Below are 20,006 nucleotides of genomic sequence, written 5' to 3' on the forward strand. Positions count from 1 at the left end.
AATCCTATGAGATGAGAGCTCAAGCACCACCAACGTGTAAAGTCTATGCTCTTCCCCCAAGCTCCAGGACAGTGAGCATCCCATGCAGCATCCACTCCCTCACCTCATGTTTAATTAAAACCCCTGCTTCCTTCCAAGCTGAAAAGAGCTGTTTACCTTGTGAAGCCAGTGTAGGTTCATTTGCTGTCCCACAGCTATGTGACATAGTGCTAGTATCTGGAAAGAAGAAAACAAGAGTCAAACAATGGCACATCATGACCTTTAAGTGTTTGCACATACAGGAATACACCACCAGCCCCAAGAAAACCAAAAAGAGCATCTCATCAGAATGGGGATGGTCAGAGAATCACAGAATGGCCTGGGTTGGAAGGAACCTCAAGGACCATGAAGCTCTAACTCCTCTGCTGCAGGCAGGGCCACCAACCTCCCCATTTCACAGCAGCCCAGGCTGCCCAGGGCCCCATCCAACCTGGCCTCCAACACCTCCAGGGATGGACGGGGCATCACAGCCTCTCTGGGCAGCTGTTCCAGCACCTCACCACTCTCTCTCTAAACAACTTCCCCCTGACATCCAACCTCCAGCTGCCCTCTCTCAACTTCAAACCATTTCCCCTTGATCCACTTGAAAGCCAGGAATGTGGAAGAAGAGACTTTGCCCTCCAAGAGGCAGAGAGTTGGAGAGTGTGGTCCATAGGTGCACAGTTCCTGGGAACCATATATGGCTTCACTGCAGGGAAGCTAGACTAGATGACCTTTCCAACTTCCAGCTCAAATGATTCTGTGGGCAAGATACTGGCTTGCTGCCTGCATGGGCACCCCATTAAACATGGAACCTCATCACACTAGGGGAAAAAACTTGCTCTTGGGTTTCATTGACACACCAAAGTTGGCCTTTGTCATACTAAAGGAAGCAAGAATTGTTTTTCTCCTTAAGCCAAATGCATCTCCAGCATCAGGGTGTTCATATTTGCACTGCATCATCTGAGGCTGAGGACCACACGTTTTTCACTTTCTATTTATTTCAGGCTGCTTAAAGCCATGAAAGAGAAAGAGAAAAAAAAATCACTTCTGAAAGGAAAATTGCTCAGGTTATGGGAAGAGTGAGAAATTCATGCCCTTTAAAAAGAAAATAATGCACAAACCTTGGGCAAATGACATTTCTGTTATACTCACCAATAACACTGTAATGTACGTAAAGCCAGCAGCAGTTGTTACAAGTATTGGAATAGACCAGTCACTCCAATATCCCATTCGGTTATATAAAAACCTGAAAGTTGAGTATGAAATAGAGATTAAGGAATTCAACACCATAGCAACTTCAGCACGGTGAGACAGAACTTTAGAAAATGGGCCTTTCTGCTTCCACTGTACAGATGAGAGATAGGCACCAAAAAGCACAAACCACTCTGAAACAAAACCCCGCGTCTGTGCTTTGATCCCTCATGGGAAATTAACTCTGCAAAGAGGAATCAGACAATTATGTCAAACACAGCAACAGCATTACTTTGGGAAAGAAAAACCACCAATTTGACATGAGGAGGGCTTGAGTTTTCAGAAGAATATTCCCTACGAACAAGAGAAGAGTTGCCTAAGTTGTCCCATGTGTTCACAGAGTAATAAATTCAATACAGGGATCACATCAAGGACAGGGGAAGAAAACAAACGTTGCTGTGCATAACTGTGTTGTGTACTCAATGTGCAAACTCATTTGCAAGGGACAAGATGATGGAAAAAATTTGTGTCTCTTATTCCAGTGGTGCGGAAAGAATGCCCAATTTAACCCAAAGGAAACACATGCAGATGTGACAGGGGAGGTTCAGGTTGGATACCAGGAAAAGGTTCTGCCCCATTGGGCAGTGGGCATGGCAGAGCTCCCAGGGCAGTGGGCATGGCCCTGAGCTGCCAGAGCTCACACTGGGAAACTGATACAATATTGGGTTTGGGGGCTCTGTGGGGCCGGGGGTTTGACTTGGTGATCCTTATGGATTCCTTCCAACTCAGGATATTTTGTGATTCTACGATTCCTGCAAGAGTGGAGACAGAAATTGGCCTCAGGGTTTCCCAAAAGGGGTCTGATTTGAGAAACTGCATCCTTCTGATCTTCTTCACCCAACCAAAGGGTCTGTTTGCTCAGCCTGAAGGATGCCTGTAGACTTCCTGACATAGTGAATTCCCTTGTTCCAGTCCTGCCACACACCTTGGAACTGTAAGAGATGGGCCGTTCAATGCCTCTGTGATCCAACCTTGGCAAGAAGCAGCAGCAATCATAGGCTCATCAAGGTTGGCTCAACAATCCACTTACCACCAATATTTCCCCTCAGTACAACATCTAAACGTTTCTTGAACAGCTCCCAGGACAGTGACTCCACCACCTTCCTGGGCAGCCCATTCCAGTGCCTGATCAATCTTTGGGAGTGAATTAAAATAAAATAAATTTTCCCCAGTATCCAACCTGAAGCATCCTGATGCTCTGGAGGATCAGAGCAGGGACTGAAGCAAAGTTGGAAGAGTACTGAGATACAGATGACATCAGAGTAGTTAAGGTTGGAAAGGACTTCTGGGTCCCTCAGGGCCAATGCAGCTCCAGCAGAGATGCCCAGAACAGGGTGCCCAGCACCACATCCAGGAAGCTTCAGGAGCTCCCCAGGGAGCAGCCCCCAGCCCCACTCTGGTCCCAGTGATACCACACAGCACAGAAGTGCTGCCTGAGGTCCTAGGAGGCCTCCTGGGCTCCAGGCTGTGCTCAGGTCTCCAAGCCCCACCAGCACTGGTGCTGAGCTCTGTTCTCTCCCATCTCCCTGCAGGGACTCCCAGCCCTGGGTGAGCTCCCTGTCAGCCTCCTCCTCTCCAGGGGGAGATGTGGACACATCAGATGTATATCCAAAGCATTTATCCCCAAGCCAACTTCTCTAGTTCTTCTACCATGGGTGTCCAACCTGTTGGCTTGGCTGGGCTGCACTGAATGAAGAGAATCATAGACTGATTAAGGCTGGAAAAGACCTCTAGGATCACCTAGTCCAACCATCCCTCTCTGCTGTGCCCACTAACCATGTCAAAAGGAACCAAAGAGGGATCATTATGAATCACATACAAAATATAGTTAATGTGTATGAACAACAAAACTTTTATTTTATATATATATTTGTTAAAACATAAAAAAGAGGGCAACAAAAGCCTAAAACTGATGAGTTGGACAAGTATGTGTCTAGGTCATCACTCACACGTATCACACTCATCAGGTTTCCCAGCTCTATATTCCAGAGGGCAGCTTCAGCTCAGCAGCCTGGCTCCCTGCTTTGCTTTCATGGAGCCACAGTGCAACAAGAGCTTTATGAACAGGAGCGCCAGGTGAAGCAGTCCATTATTCACAGTGGCAGCACAGTAAGAGACAGTCCCCTGTGTCTGCCAGTGGGTCTCAAATGTCAAATTTGCATTTAAATAGCAATACACTTCCCAGTAAAAAAATCATGGAGGTGGACTAGAAAGTCATTAAAGCACTTTACAGCAAAGCCACGGCAGGACACGAGATCAACCCAGTCAAGTTCCTCCTCCAGCCTAAAAGACTGTCCAGAAATGCAGAAGGAAATACAGCCCAAGGGAGCAACATCCTCCTAAACAAAGATATCTCCTCTTCTCCATCCCAGCCTCCCAGATGGAAGCTGGTATCACCAACACCATTTCTGGCTGCAAAGGCTTTTGAAAATTCTCCCTGTGCACTGCTGATAACACAACCACAGCACGTGCACACTTCCTTCTGTGCCACCCCCCACTTCCCTGGGCAGCCAGGAGGAGTAAAAGATGCTTTAAAAAAAATTCCTCTTATCGGATGCTTTTGTAAGTTTGTTCTGGAACCAAAATCTCTTGCTACAGCAGGCAATGTGCTTGCAAGGCCCACAGACCCATCTCCTGTGCCAACGCTGTCTATGGCCACCATATGTCCAATCCTGTTTACATCAAAACAAGCAGAGATCTCCCCCAAGATCTGGGTCCCAAAGCACCCAGATCCCACTACACCAGAAGAGAGGCAGTCAGATGCCAGAACCCTTCTTGCAACTTCAGGTCTCATCTGAATTAAAACATTTCCCAGTGGATTTCTGGGAAGAAAAAAACCCCACAACATTACGGTGTTGGCTTGCATTTGGGTTAACAACCTTTGTGCTGGTACAGAAAGTACAAAATGGCTATAGAATCATGGAATGATAAAATGGCCTGTGTTGAAAAGGGCCACAATGCTCATTCAGTTCCAAGCCCCTGCTATGTGCAGCGTCACCAACCAGCAGCCCAGGCTGCCCAGAGCCACATCCAGCCTGGCCTTGAATGCCTGCAGGGAAGGTGGATGAGCAGTCCTGCTCACACAGGCACAGCAGAAATACAAGACCTGGAGCAGCACTTGGCTGCCATGACCTCCTGGCCCATGTCCATGTTCTGCTCAAGGATTCCAAAAAGAAGAAGAAGAAAGAAGAAGAAGAAGAAGAAGAAGAAGAAAAGAGGGTTTCTCTGAATTCTTTGCTCATGGCACCGCTAACAACTTCCTTAGCACAGCTTCTGTACACACAGGATTTTGCTCTGATGCTTCTTCAAAGTGACCTTCTGGACTTCATTTTAAAGCAGTTATTTGCACATCAAGTGCTGTTTCCATGGTAGTTATGAATCAGATGAGTCTTCTCCAGAATGAAGGAAGAAAACAAAATACATTTCTACAGAGACTCACATTTGTAGCCCTTCTCCAGAGGAAATGCAGCCAGGTTTACAAAACACAGCCCCCACTAAGAGCAAGACGGAGCTTTTCATTACAGTACGGAGCTTTGACATTGCACACATCTAAAGTAAAATGCAACTAAATGTAGAGATGAAAAAGGGAAATCATAGAAAGATAGAATGGCCTGGGTTGCAAAGGAGCTCAATGCTCTTCCAGCTACAACCCCTGCTGTGTGCAGGTTGCCAACCAGCAGCCCAGGCTGCCCAGAGCCACATCCAGCCTGGCCTCGAATGCCTGCAGGGATGGATGGGGCATCCACAGCCTCCTTGGGCAACCTGTGCCACTGCCTCACCACCCTCTGGCTCAAAAACTTCCTCCTAAAATGCAAACAAAACAAAAAACAAAAAGATCCCTGCAGCACCACAGCTGCAAATGAGTATTCACAGTGTTCCCAGGGCTTTTTTTAATATTTCTTTTCCTGCATGATTTTACAGCTCTTTCCCAACTTTGGGCTAAGACAGATTTGTCTTTAGCAGACCAGGAGTATTCAGATCCTGTTCTGAAGGTGTAAACTGAAAGAGACATCAAAATAGCCTGAAAAATGAAGAAAGAATCAAGCATTTCCTTTATGCTTCTGCTCTAAACAGCAAGAGTGGCAGTGATGAGTTTCAGTTGAGTGTGAGTCTGAGTCGAACAAGAAAAGCACACTCTGCTGGGAGGAGACAGCTCACAACATTAAGTCAGTAAACACTCTCCATCACACAGCCTCCCAAGCAGGCAGTTTACGTAAGAAATAAATAAAATAAGAAGTTTTTAAAATGCTGTTGAAATATTATGTTTGACAAGAAGATGTTGTCAAAGCAGTTTGGTTAAAGCAGAGCCCAAGGTACTGTATAAATGTTTTAGGATGCTGCTGGGATGGTAGAAGGGAGGATGACTTGCAGCACTGGGGGGAGCTGGCAGTACCCCAAACTGCCCAGCACATCCCAGTGGAAAGCTTGTTTACAGCTTCTTCTAACATTGCACCATTTCCCACACCCTTTTCTGCTCCAGGCTGAATGCTTTTTTATTTGGACTTTGCAGAAAGTTTCAGCCAGATTGCTCAGTGCTTCTGAAAACAGCCGACCACAGAAACAAACCAACAGAAACAAAAGGCTTCTAGACAACTTCAGCTCTGCTTTGTTTGCACAAGCTGTTTACAAGGCAGAACACCTGCCCCAAGCTCTGTCACAGCAGACAAATGGAGATGGGAGGTGTGTTACTACCATCAATGCAGACGGGCAGGAGGAGCTCTCAGCCTCGCTCCCCATTGACTGTCATTAAAGAGTCCATCAGAAGGACCTAAATGCATCCAACCTGGTTTGAAGCAGCTCTTAGAGGTGCACAATGGGCAGATTTGCTACTACTCACCAGTTGATTTCATTGTAGTCATTGTGAACTTCCCACCAGAAGTAAAACCAGACAAGAGTCAGGAAGAAGGATGAGGTGAGGATCAGGAACCAGAGGCGCTCCCACTGCAGACAGGAAGAGAAATCACATTAATACTATTGCATCGTCATGTCTCACATCTTTTCTAGAGGTTGGATGGAGAAAGCAGACATCTCTGAGGGTGAGATTTTAGTCACATCAATGTGAACCTGGCTGCAAGAAGCTTTTGGGTCACTTCTAGGTTACAAACGTTGCGGGTCAGATGCTTGATACAACAGCCCTGAAAGCTTTGGGTCAGGTCAGATCACACTCTTCACACTCATCTCAACAGAAATGCAGGTAGGTGGGAGATCACAGAATCATGGAGGCTGGAAAAGCACTCCAAGATCCCCAAGCCCAACCCCAACCCACTGCCACCATGCCCACTGACCATCTCCACAGTTCAGGTCCACCTCCAGGGATGATGACCTTCCCACTCCGTGGGCAGCCTGTGCCAAGACCAGAACACTCTTTCAGAGAACGAATTGTTCCTAATATCCAACGTGTGCTTCCCCTGACAAAACTTAAGGCAACTCTTGTCACCAGCTCTGGGCCGAACTGTCACTCACCACATAGATACATCTTGCGTAGTGTTGGGACAGCCCTTGGGGCAGGTGGAACAAGGGATTTTCTGGGCACAGAGCTCTATTTTTGCTCGGTTGAGGTTGGGTGCTTTTGGCATATGAGGCAATTGTTTAATCAACTTTTCCATCCACATGTGAGAGCTGCAACTCAACATCTCGCTCTGCCAGTACAGCATAAATGACAGCAATCACTGCATGGCAAGGACTCTTCACAGCAGGTTGGTGAATCACAGAATCATAGAACAGCCACGTATGAACCTCTCCTCTCCTTCCCCCATGCCACTTCTGCAGATCCTGTAGAGCCAAACCACCCAACCACAGTACTTCTTCCCACCACCACCACATATGTAAGTCTTCAGCAAGTAACACAGCAGAAGAGACCACAGCCACACCAGATGAAAGACATTTGCATCAGTGTTCAGTTTAGAGAAATGTTTCAAGCAGTGATCACCACCACCTCCCAAAACAGTAAAAATAATCCTCCCAAAAGCTTTTCAGTGCTTCCACTCCAAAGGCATGGGTCGAATCCTAAACCATAAGGACATCCATGGAGAGAACCTTTGCAAGAAAACTGTCCCTAACCAACACCATTTCCATGTTTCCCTTGCTGGTTTTATTTCACAGGCATTAAATAACCCATGTTTCTGCTTCATTTTGTTCAGAACAAAACACTGAAATAAATTAGGTATGGAAAGTATTCAAATGAATCTTCCCTTCCCACAATGAGCAAGAAGGGACATAAAGTGAAGTCTATGAGCAACACTACTACTATCATTTCCTTCCAAGTTCTAAGCACACCATTAATCTCTTTTGAAAATGCCCTTTTCTCTACTGAATTGTCACATGGGTTTTTAATTATGCAAAAGCATGCAAAAGAGTAACCAAGTCTAAAAGACTAAGTGTTTGGTGATACATAAGCAACTCTGTTCTTCTGTGCCTTCTCTTTTCATCTTAAAGGCTGAAACTATTTACTTGGCCATGCTGTTTCGTCTCCCATCACCCTGGATATCGGCATTTGATGCTGCTCTTCCTTGTATGCTCCATCTTATAAAAAGTGCCAAACAAAGGAAGCAATAAAGGATTGAAATTACGTAATTTTTTGTTGTGCCAATAAAACAAACAAACAAACAAACAAACAGTGTTTTCTGATTTCATCATTACTGGCCAGAATTATGGTTCAAACTCAACTCAGCTCAAGTTCAGTACCCAACTTCTACCAAATCTCAGTGCTACAGGGTGCCTAACTCCAACCAGAGGCTTTGCATCCCAGAAATAAATGGGACAAAGAGGTTTAGAAGGAGAAGTGTAGGTACTTCAACAGCACAGCCACTAGGAACAATCCAATCCACATGGCCAAATTGCTCTGCCATGAGCTTAGAGTCCATACACTCCCCAGTCCACACACACGTCTGTATTTACAAGCACAGGTGGGCTCCTAAAGGAAAATTACAGAAACTGGAATGAGGATTTCCATACCAAACACCCCACTTTCGGTGGCAGCCTCAGTGCTTGTGTCAGCCCAGGTGTCCACGACTACAACTTACCCTCCCTGGCCCAAAAAGCAGCAGTGAGGCTGCAGTGTATGAACCACCTCTATAGGCAACTGCCTTGGCCCAGCTGAGCCAAACTTGAGAAGTTTGGGATTAAAATTCACCCATGCAACTTTTGGGTTCTGTAAACACCCAAATAAAAACCCGTTCACATCTCCACTCCATCCCACTGGAACTCTCCAGGGAGAGGTTCCTTACCCTTTCAGTAGATTGTTTTTTCTCAATTTCTCTATTGTTTGCTGCTGCATTTTCCTCCCCATCCTGGTCCAGCATCTCCTTGTACTTATCACCCATGTGGCTGAATCAGTTACCCAGACAGGCTTCACGTGGCAAGTGAGTTTTAATGCATCTCAAGTGCTGAAAAATCAATCACAGGACTCTAAAAACGTTGCCAAGACTACAGTCATGGAAAAATACCTACTAAAAGTGTGATTGTTCTACAAGCTACTACACATTTTGACAAAAATATGAGTGAAGGTTAGGAAGTAATCCTTGATTTTGGACCAACATTACTTGCAAAAAATTAATTCATAGGATAATTTTGGTCAATACTTATGCACTGGATTTGATAAACGAGACAAGGAAAACATTTTGGAATGGATGATTTTTTTTATCTATGCATTCACACACAAGTAGCACAGCTTGTGTTGAGACCCCCGATCTGCCCCACGGTGTACTTCTCCAGATGCACACACCTGGCTGATTTTGTGACTCAACAGATGCTTCACAAGTTGGAATACTCCAGTGAGTTAAAAAGCAGAAGCTTTCAGGAGAACAAGGAACATTTCCCCAGCACCACTGAGATAATTCGATGGCAGCTGAAGCAGAGCAAGTCCAATCTGCACGCACAGTGTATTAGATACAGTCTGGGTTTTGCACAACCTCCATCCAACAGACCCTCATCCCAAGAGCTTTGTGAGTCTCTACTTCACAAGCTCCCACATGCTTTACAGTAGGGTGAAATCTGCAACGTGCAACAGCCTCTAACCTCTACTGCCAAAAATAAAGGGCTCAGGATCATGTCTTCACGATCACTCAATCACGGCCATAAGGAGGTGGAGGAAACGGTGCCAACTTGCTTACAGAAGTTCAAGCAGAACCACTAGAATGTTGAAAGGTGCTTGAAAAAAAAAAAAAGAAGTCCACATTTTCAGCACCATGAGATGACAAAAGCACTGACATTTTTGGCAGTTCTTATAGAACACCTGTCTTCCTCCTCTCTCTGTCCCTTTAGGTTACTCTCTTTCCCCTCTGGGATAAAATAAGTGTGCTTGCTGGTTGTCTATTGCTGAGCTTAACCACACTCACCTCACACAGCATTCAAGATTGTCCCACAGGAGAACCTAAACCACATTTGCATCAGCAACTGCACCCCTACCAGGATGCATTTGGGAAACAGCTCACCCTCTGATCCTGTTCTCTGTGCTCTGGTTCATGGTGCAGAAGGGGGGGAAGCAGAAGATGCTCCATGAGTGAAGTCGGTGCTCCTTAACCACAAACACACACTTGGCTCACAGGATGAGACTACAGCAAGCCCTAAGTGACCTCATCACCAAAAGGCTTGGGTTGTGGGCAGTGGAGCTCAGGACCACACCTCTTGCTAGTGTTGATGTGGCCACGGTGTCTTGTGGAATGGCACAAAACAGAATTAGTTTAATTACACCAACATTTATTATTAAAGAGAAGCCATAAATGAAGAGTCACTGCTTTCCCCTAGCAAAGAGGCCGGATGTACCATGAGCTCAGTCAAGCTAAAAAAAGCCAACAGATACCTGGGGTAAGCCTTCACCAGGCACACCCAGCAACGTGGCCACAGCCCCAAGGATGGAGAGCCTCATTTGAAATGGCAGATTGGGATTTGAAAGCTCCAAAGCGAGCGTGATGGCAAAGCAAAACAAATTAAAGGGAATTACCCCAAGTTGTGAATCACTTTTGAAGCTGGCTTGTGCGCTTCACCTGTTCCTGGGCTATGAGTTTTGATAAAACAGTTGGAAACAGCACTGAACATCACGTCAGGCAGCATGGGTAGTTTCTCCAATGTGGGGATTAGTTTTGGGTAAGCAACCCAACCTCTTTTGCTGCATCACCCCAGTGCATACAGAGCTTGCAGCATTATTTACCACCCGGCACCAGGGGAGCAGGGAAGCAGACGGGCTGAGGAAGATTATTTGTATTTCCTACAAGATCTGTAGGAGGCTACATGAAATTCATCTGCACACAGAGTCCCACCTACCTCTCCTATTTACTCAAGCCTGCTATGCTAGAACCCATTAACTTTTGCAGTCTGATTGCACTCATCCTGGAAGACATCACAGAACCACAGAACATCTCAAGTTGGAACGGGCCCTGGGGATCGCTGAGTTCATTCCTCACTGCGATACCATTTTTAAATCAAACAAACTCGTTAAATTAATACATTTACTATTTTACTATTTCTATTTATTTTGCCTTTTTTCATTAATATAATTCCTTTAGAGGACATGTCCTGGCTACAGCCAGAAATAAATCCTTCACCAAAACTAGCCGTGTGCACAGCTGATGCCCATTTGTCTTGCACAGCTATTCTCTGAATATGAAAGAACAGTGTCCATTTGATAATTTACTTGAGGAATGCTTATCGAGCCCCTCCATCACCAAATGGGCCACTGCAGTGCCCAGATCAACACAACATCGTGATCTGAGCAGGGTGTGATTTGGTCTCAGAGGAGGAAAACGTAAAATCCTAAAGTCAAGATGGCTGGGGGTGATCAGAAGGGAAGTTCATTGACGTGTTTCCCTCTTCTTTGAGTATAAAACCATATTTTTTTTAGGTAAACTAAATCCATCTGAAAGTGGATCATCGTTTTCCAAGGTTGAAAAGGAATTACATCTGTGTCTGGGACACAGAGCAAAATAACGTTGTGAGACTGCATTAATCTGTACACTGACTCCCAACGCATTCCTGAAACTCACCAAAATGCTGTGCAATGCTCAAACAGAGCTAAGCTGCTCCCTTCCTTTGCATTCAGCTGCAAGAAGACATTGCATTTTCAGAAGGGTAAGTACGCTACTAACATAAGGTCTGTTCTGCCAAAGCCAACAGAAGCCCAGCCTGCAGCCAGCTGATTTACTGGCAGCTTATGGATGAAGTCGAGCATAAACACTTTGCTTCACTGAAGTATTTGGAGTCCCTGCAGCCAACACTGAGCCCGCAGCGATTGCCAGAAACCTCTGTCAGCTCCATCCCATGCAAGCAGCATGACTTCATGTCCTTGAGATGTGCCCACACCCCCTGGCATCAGGACAGAACTGCAACAGCAAACCCACTGCCTCCAGCTTCCTCTCTGGCAAACAGGATCAGCGTGGTTTCAAAATGGACTGGAATGAGAGAAGCAGGCTTTGAACTGGGAGCAGGTGAGAGGAAACGCTGATGCCAGATGGATTAAGGGCTCCATTCCTCCAACGGACAGCTCATAGCAAACAGCCCTCTGTCAGTCAGCGTGGGTGAAGTTGGGTCCTTTCCATTTGCATGTATGTCCCTAGAAGCCTTCTGGGGAAGGCAGCTGGATGTCATTGCTGTGATGGCTCTGGGACTTTGCCCCATGATGTAGGGGTGAGGTTGTGGGTGCCTGGAAGCAACAATGGACAACAAAAAAAGATTCCTTTTCCTTTTTCTCCCTGATTAAAATGCGTTTTCTCTAAAAGGCTTTGAGCCAGAAAAACATTAACAACTTTACACCAAGGCATTGCTGAGACCAATCAGAGGAAAAGATCAGCCACAAAACCACACGTTGTTGAGTCCAATGGTTGCACCAAGTGCGGTACCATACACCACGAAAACCCTTAGCTGAGGGAAATGGGGCTGAAAGCAAGGCAAGAATCATAGAATCACAGAATCATAGAATGGCTTGGAAGGGAGCTCAAGGATCACGAAGCTCCAACCCCCCACCAATGCAGGGCCACCAACCTCCCCATCTCACAGCAGCCCAGGCTGCCCAGGGCCCCATCCAACCTGGCCTCCAACACCTCCAGGGATGGACGGGGCATCACAGCCTCTCTGGGCAGCTGTTCCAGCACCTCACCACTCTCTCTCTAAACAACTTCCCCCTGACATCCAACCTCCAGCTGCCCTCCTTCAACTCCAAACTATTTCTCCTTGTCCTGAACAACTTCCGCATTCCAGCAGAAGTGAGTCGGCTCTGCAGGTGCTTTGGTCTTCCAATAAAAGTCAATATAGAAAAAAGACGGCTCCTCAAAGCAGGGCTCAAACAACAAAATGTGAACGCAAAAAAAAAAAACAAAGTAGCTATTGATTCCCAACAGACTCCACCTGGAGGGCCTTGAACTAAGGAAGATCATCACTAACATTTACAAAGCAAAGCCAAACACCTTAACAGAGCAAGAAAAGCCCTTTGTCATAGATTGCCACGAGGGGCCCAGTCCTTGCTAGAAAGCAAAGGGAGGATGATGGGGAGCATCCACTACCAACCAAAGAGGCAGGAGGCTGAAGGGCAGCAAAAGGATTAGACAAACCCGCTGAAATCAGTAGAAAAACCACCACTCTCCTCCCTGTGCCCTGGCTTTGAACCAACATCTTTTATTGCTAGATTCATTATTTCAGGAAAGTGGATAAATTGAGTTTCCTTTCAATTCTACATTCCTCTCTGCTGTTAATTTAGATTTCACGCCGCACCAGGAAATCACTCATCATTAAATGCTATTGGCAGAGCTGGCGCCTTCCTTGTCTCATTGCTCCTTCGAGCAGAACTGAGGGTTATTCTGCCAGAGCTGCTCAGAGATCACCTTCCTCCTGATAAACACTTGTTTTTCAACCTGCTCCTTAAAATGGTTGGCTTTCTGAATCCAAAAACCGAGCGCTCCGTGGTGCTGTGTTTTGAAAATTCAGTGCAATCCAGAGCCATAAAAATATCCCTCACCTCTCCATGTGAGTATTAAGTTATAATAAACAGAGTGCATAGGAACCTGTACCAAAAAAACCTCAGAGGACAGAATCGTTTTTGCCATTTCATGCGCTGATAGCATCTGCGCTCCAGTTGGGGGTTTCTGTGACCAGACAACATTTAGCCTATTTCTAACAAATACAACCAGCCACTGAAAAATGTGGAAGGAATTCAGACCGCACAGAGAAAGCAGTGAGTGTATTTAGATGTAACAACCCCAGACAAAAATTACTATTTACGCCTATGTGAGGTTATAGCTGTCTCCATGTACAGTCAACCAGAGGTTTTCCCCAAGCAAGAGTTTCAATTAAATGCTCTAAATTTGCTCTGGAGGAAGCTGGCCCCCTTTGTTGGGTGTTTAAAGCATCCTCCTACTTTCACCCCACCTACAGCTAGACAACAACAACACCTCCCCACCATCCAACCCACAGGTCTCTCCCACAGAGCAGAAACATGTTTCACCTCCAGACCCTATGACTGTAGGGGATTTACATGGTAACTCTGTGCACAAGGGGTGCTGATCAGCCTCAGCTCTGCCTGCTCTCTCCAGCAAAAATGCCACCATCTGAGCCAGGACCTGGAGCATCTCCCAGCACAGCTTGTGCTTCCCAGTGGGAAACAAAGGAGCAACTGGAGGGACTGATGGCCTCCGAGAAATGCCAATCATCCAACATGTAGAAGGCTCTTGTTCAAGTCACAGTGCCTCTGGGAACTCACCACTTTCTGCCCTCATGACAGATCCCACCCAGTTCCAAGTCCTGGATTGTCCCCAAATCTGGCAGTGCATTAAGTTAGAATGTGCACAGGTGAATCTTAGAGTGACAGAATGGCCTGGGTTGCAAAGGAGCACAGCGCTCATCCAGCTCCAACCCCCTGCTTTGTGCAGGTTGCCAACCAGCAGCCCAGGCTGCCCAGAGCCACATCCAGCCTGGCCTTGAATGCCTGCAGGGATGGGGCATCCACAGCCTCCTTGGGCAAAGCGGATGCAGAACAACAGCAGATGGATCTGAACACAAATGAGGAAACCAACCTGTACATTTTTCTTGAATTCTGCCTGTCCAGCCATGCTGATGGAACAATCCATCTGCAGATTGGGTGATATGGAAAAGTTAATGGGGGAAAATGGAAGTCTGGGGGAGACAGGGACAGGGACAGATCTTAGCCTCATTATCTGCGTACAAAGTCAACCCCTGATCAACGTTTGGTCAGCTTTGGTTTTCTACACATCTTAGGTCACATCCACAACCATAGAAAATCATCCTACATCCGTTCTGATCTGCCCGCACTTGGATCTCTAGCCAACAGCTATTTTAGACTTCTTGATTGATTTAAAGCACTCTGATCAGATCTGCTTGCTATTCTAATGACACTGCCCAGGAGCAACTGGGGTTTCCCAGCATTGACAAAAACACGTTAAAAAAAACCACTAGAATGTGCAGAGACTTGAAAAGTTACATTAGTGCCTGCAGAACTCCACACAGATTGATGCCCACTGACTTTCTTTGGGCTGCTGTGAGGTCTTTTTCCCCGCCACTCTTCCCAGCCCCTATGTTAGCCATCCAACTCCACTTTTCCAACAACTGCTTTTAGACTCAGGCCTTCACTGCAGGGCAGAACACCTGAAGTTTAAGTGGCAGGCTTTCAGAAGAGGCAAGCTATGCAAACCCCAGCACCATGCAACCACAAGGCATTATTCATTTTCCCTCTGGAGGCTTTGAATAGTGTTCACAGAGACATCCTAGAAAACCAGGTCCTCAAACTTGCAAACCAGAAAGGCCTTTTATCTTCCAGCAGTGCACACCTTACTGATGTCCCTGTATATCCACTGGCCCAGGGCTGTACCTACTTTGAGCAAGTGAATGGGTCTGGATGAAGGATCAAGGCCATACAGTTGTAAGTAATTGCTCTTTACCTTAAGAGTAAACACAAGAGTTGACCTCAAATTGGAGCGCCACCATTACTCAAGTGTGTTTTCAGGTCATTTAAATTCACTCCCAGATACAATGAAGAGTTTATAACTGAGTCTTCACTACACTGTTTTCTGACATTTTCAAGAATCAATTTCCTGCAGACATTTATCAGCATTAGCTTAGAACAGAAAGGAGGCAAGCAAACATTTATCCAGTAAATACAGAAGAAAAATTAAAGGCATGATTCTTCATTTCCGGCTTACCAACTGGAATTTCTTTGGGCTAACAAAAGAAAACCTTCTTCAAGCAGATTATTAAATCATCTCTGAAGATGAAAGATGACTGCATCTCCCAACTGCACCCATTAGAGCCAGGAACTGAGGATTTACAAGAGCAAATATCAGCAGAAGCATTTTGTCAGCGTGCGCAATGCTTCAGCTCCTGCAGTGAAGTTACAATATCGTGAATAACCCGCAGTATATGAACACACAATCCTTACAACAGAGCCTTGTACTACAGATGTGCACAGTTTTCCACCCCAGCCAATGCTGAGCATATTATCTCTGACTTCGGCATCGAAGATCAAACTCAGGTTGGCAGCTCCATTTGTTCTGGGGAGCCCCCAGGCAGACCCAGTGCTGGCTGCACTGACTCTGTTGCAGCCTGGGTTACAATCAGCTTTCACTGCCAAAAGTCCATCCAGTAGCTGAACCTCGTGATGCAGATGGAGATAATGAAGGCAATGTAGCTTGCACTCCAAGGACTTCAAGTATCTCTGTGACTGGATCAATACCTGACTCGTGGATGTTGATCCACCAGACCTTACAGACATTGGGAACAGAATCAAGGCGCCTGGAATTCAATTTCTTCAACTCTAAAGAGGCCACAGAGGGAACAGGCTTTCATCTTTTTGTTGGATGTGGGACTCACAAACCCAAGAGAAACCAGGCAGGAGCATCAGTCAGCTCTCATAGCACTCCGTAACACATCCAAAGGCTTCATTATCTCCTCACCTAACTACCAAGACCACAAACACTGGGTGCACAACTACACTTGAACACATTCTCCATCTTTTGCTTTATTCTTCATCGTTATCCACCTTCTCCCCTGCTTTGCTTAGCACATCAAATCTCAAGTATGTGGCATTTTTCCATTTCCTACAGCTGTCTCGGGGCAGAAGAAGCAGTAATCAGGAGGATATATCTGTCAATGTAAATGATTCAAGCCAGTCTGGCTGCTTCACAGGCACTGCAAAGGTTTCAGCTAATTTCATACAGATTCATAGAATCAGTTGAGTTGGAAGGGAGCTCTAAAGGCCATCTGGTCCCACTCCCCTGCAATGAACAGAGACACCCACAACTCCATCATTGCTCAGAGCCCCATCCCCTGACCTTATGTGAAATATGTGAAAATGAGGAATGGTAAACAACCTTGGTTGTCTTCAAGAATGGGATGCCACTACCCCTCTGGGCAACCTGTGCCAGTGCCCCACTACTCTCACTGCAAAACATCTTTTTTTTCCTTATAACCAGTCTAAATCTCCACTCTTTTAGTTTAAAACCATTTCTCCTTGTCCTATCAACTTACTACAGCTAGTTAAGATATGATGGTCTTGCATAAGAAACATCTGCCAGTAGACTCACAAATGGCAAAGAAAAGGAAGAAACTGGATTTAACAGACAATGAGAACGAAGTAAGGAGGAAAAAATAGTCCTGCTATTCTGGCTGCTGAGACTTCGATAACTCACCAGATGCTTCCTAAAGTCACTGCAAATCTCAGACACATCTTATTTGATTATTGCAAAGACTAGGCTAATAGCTCTCTGCACACCTTGTTAGAGAAGGCCATGAATGAGATTCCTGAGCTGTGACACGCTCCATTTACAATTCAATTTAGCAGCTCAAAGCAAATGGCAGCGAACATATTATTGAAATACGCGTTCCTGCTGGGGCTGCTGTAATTGAACTGTAGATCAACAGAAGCAACGAAAAAGAGAGCCAGATGTCTAAGAACAGCATCATCACACTTTGCAAAGGACCTCGCCTCCAGCCCCAAGAAACACAACCAGAAAGGATAGCCAGGCAGCACCACTAATTCTCTCCAGGCTTCAGGGCTTGCACCACTGCAAACCTAAAGAGTAAGTAGGCTGTTTTCTTGCTCAGATATCTTGCTTCCCAATGAAGGGATGATGTTTCTTGAGTGCCTCTCTGTAGGTGTATTTTGTTTTACTTTACTCAGCAGCTCTGAACAACACAGAAAACACTGACGAATCCCAGCGGCCCTGCTATGGGAATTCCTACAGCACAGCAGAGATGATGCACAGCTGGAGTCACTTCTTTTTCTAGCTATTAGTGGTCCTGGGGGACCTTCTACAGCACTCATAATGTCCTGGACCAGCTTCTGCCTACTGCAATTACATCCTCCCTCTTTCATTCAGTGCAGAGGTAAATGAAACTCCTTAGGGAGCCTGTAATTCAGGGTGGAACATGAAAGAGCAAGAGGCACTCCCCAGCCTCCTCCCTGCAGTGTGATCGACTGTACCTCCACAGCACCTGACAATGTGTTTTTAGTCCACTGCCTCTTCCCCAGACAACATAACAACTGACTCCAGTACTTCTGAACACAGTGATGGATGCACTGGAGTGCTGGGGGCTCTGGTGCATCATAAAACTATTACTGATGCTAATAATGCATTATGCTCTTCCTCTTCACAACACACAATGCATATTTGCAGGCCAAGAGGAAGCACCTACCCTTTCTAGCCTAAAAAGGCACAGGCCTTTCAGCATCTACTGATGTGGCTCATCTGAAAAGAATGCAACCCATTGCTCTCCTGCTGACCCACTGCAGGAAGTCCAAGCCCTGCCTGAAATGGAGCACCTTGCTGAGCACAGCATCCCTGCTGAGGTCTCATCAGCATCAAACAGCAGGAGGAAGGCTTCCTCAGTGCCTCCCAGGGATGCAGTTCCTGCCATCACACCCCAGCCTCATGCTAGTTCTTTTTGCAGGCACGTGTGTTGTTGACTTGCATTCAGCAGACAGCTCACTTTAAAGCACTGACATCCTGGGGCAGTGGGTTTTGAGATTACAAATGCATATTCACAAATAGGGAAGAAAAGGGGTTATGCAAGTTAACTGAGAATAGAGCCAATGAGCGGCATTAAATGTATCGACCTCAGCATCACCTCTGACACAAGAAACCTCACAAAATCAGACAGAAGATCACATTGTGCACACCTTGGGTTTTTAGAAGGACTTTTCCCCAGCTGTCTGTTCCTGGTTTCTGTTGGAGATACAACTGTAAAGAAAATGTAGACATTAAACCTCCAGACACTCTCAGCAAAGCAGTGACCCAACCATCTCGCACCTCAACAGATCACTTACAGGAGGAAAAAACTCTGCATTAGCCTTTGCTGATCCTTCTTCTGCCCCATCCTCACTCTGCTTGTGCAGTTTGTCCAGCTCAGTGTAATCCTGGGCTCTGACGTGCCTCCAGCTTCCTGCATGGTGTTTATGAGTTTAATAAGCATGGTTTTCATTAGGAGCAACAGGGAACAAAATGAATACTGAATGCATATTTAAAGAGAATTACTGTCATTATAGGAGTGTTTACAGAAATTCTGTTGTAAAATGCTCTGATTCAGAGCAAATAGTTCTACCCCAAGAGCCTGCTACAAATGTCAAATGGATTCAGGGAAGAAGGACAGGACAAAGAGAACAAACAGCTAATAAACTTATTCCTTGAATTATTTCCATCACTCTGACACATCTTGTTGGCAGAAAATGACTAGAAAATGACTGAAAGACCAACTCTAGAATACTACTTCATCATGATGCTTGGCACAAATAACATATCGAATCACAGAATCACCAAGGTTGGAAGAGACCTCCAAGATCATCCAGTCCAAATGTCTGCCTACCACCAATATTTCCCCATTAAACCACGTCCCTTAGTACCAATTCTAAATGTTTCTTCAACACCTCCAGGAATGATGACCCAACCATTTCCCTGGGCTGCCCATTCTAGCACCTGAACACTCTTTTGGAAAAGAGACGTTTCCTAACATCCAACCTGAATGCTCATTTGAGGGAATGTGTTTCTTTGCTCTCACTGGGCGAGAGCATCAGCAGCAAGTGCTGAAAATCCAACAGTGAGCAAAGCAACGGAGCACACTCAGAACATCAGGAAGAGGTCTTCCCTCCTCCCCTAGAAAGGATGTACAGAGAACAGGACCGGATGTCCACAGTATGACCAGGAAGCTCATCTTGGTGGCAGTGATTTAAAAGGACTTTTGTTTCACATCCCAGATGAGACTCACAGAATCATTAAGGTGTGAAAAGACCTCTCAGATCTCCAAGTCCAACCCCAATCCTCCCCTGCTATGCTCACTGATCATACCCCTCAGAGTCACATCTCCACCACCCTGGAACACCTCCAGGGATGGTGATTCCCCTACTCCCCAGACAGCCCATGCCAGTGCCTGACTGCTCTTTGGAGAAGATATTTTCCCTAATATCCAACCTGCATCTCCCTTCATGCCACTTAAGGCCATCACCTCTCATCCTATCTCTGTTACTCGGGAGAAGAGACTGATCCCCACTTCGCTACAACCTCAACTCAACTTTGCTATGACCAAACCCAAGCTCAGTTTGGGTCTAGGAAAAGCCCCTTGACTCCCTGCTCCATGAGAACAACAGAAACAAACAAGTTCAACCTCCACATAAGATGTCAGACTATACATTGTGCAACCTGCCATCCCCAAAGCCACACTGGTCTCACATGTGTTATTTTGGTCCACTCCATCAGTGTCATAAGTAACAGGCAATGACAGCTTATAAAGGCATTTGTGAGGGC

General features: G+C 45.9%; 1 protein-coding gene across 5 annotated transcripts in view; it reads right to left on the reverse strand.

Moving 5' to 3' along the window:
• The window catches only part of LOC122188565 (glycerophosphodiester phosphodiesterase domain-containing protein 5), a 166,137-nt gene that overhangs the window by 34,962 nt on the left and 111,169 nt on the right, over positions 1-20,006 (reverse strand). For all 5 annotated transcript variants that reach the window (XM_042886971.1, XM_042886967.1, XM_042886968.1 and 2 more), the window contains 3 exons: positions 6,110-6,213; positions 1,174-1,267; positions 157-216 (listed from right to left, as the gene is read on the reverse strand). In XM_042886971.1, the coding sequence (XP_042742905.1) occupies positions 157-216; positions 1,174-1,267; positions 6,110-6,213 (258 nt within the window). The remainder of the gene's footprint in view (positions 1-156; positions 217-1,173; positions 1,268-6,109; positions 6,214-20,006) is intronic.

Source organism: Lagopus leucura, unplaced genomic scaffold (genome assembly GCF_019238085.1).
Source record: "Lagopus leucura isolate 7727_CA_CO unplaced genomic scaffold, USGS_WTPT01 Super-Scaffold_100067, whole genome shotgun sequence".
In the NCBI taxonomy this organism is placed as follows: domain Eukaryota; kingdom Metazoa; phylum Chordata; class Aves; order Galliformes; family Phasianidae; genus Lagopus; species Lagopus leucura.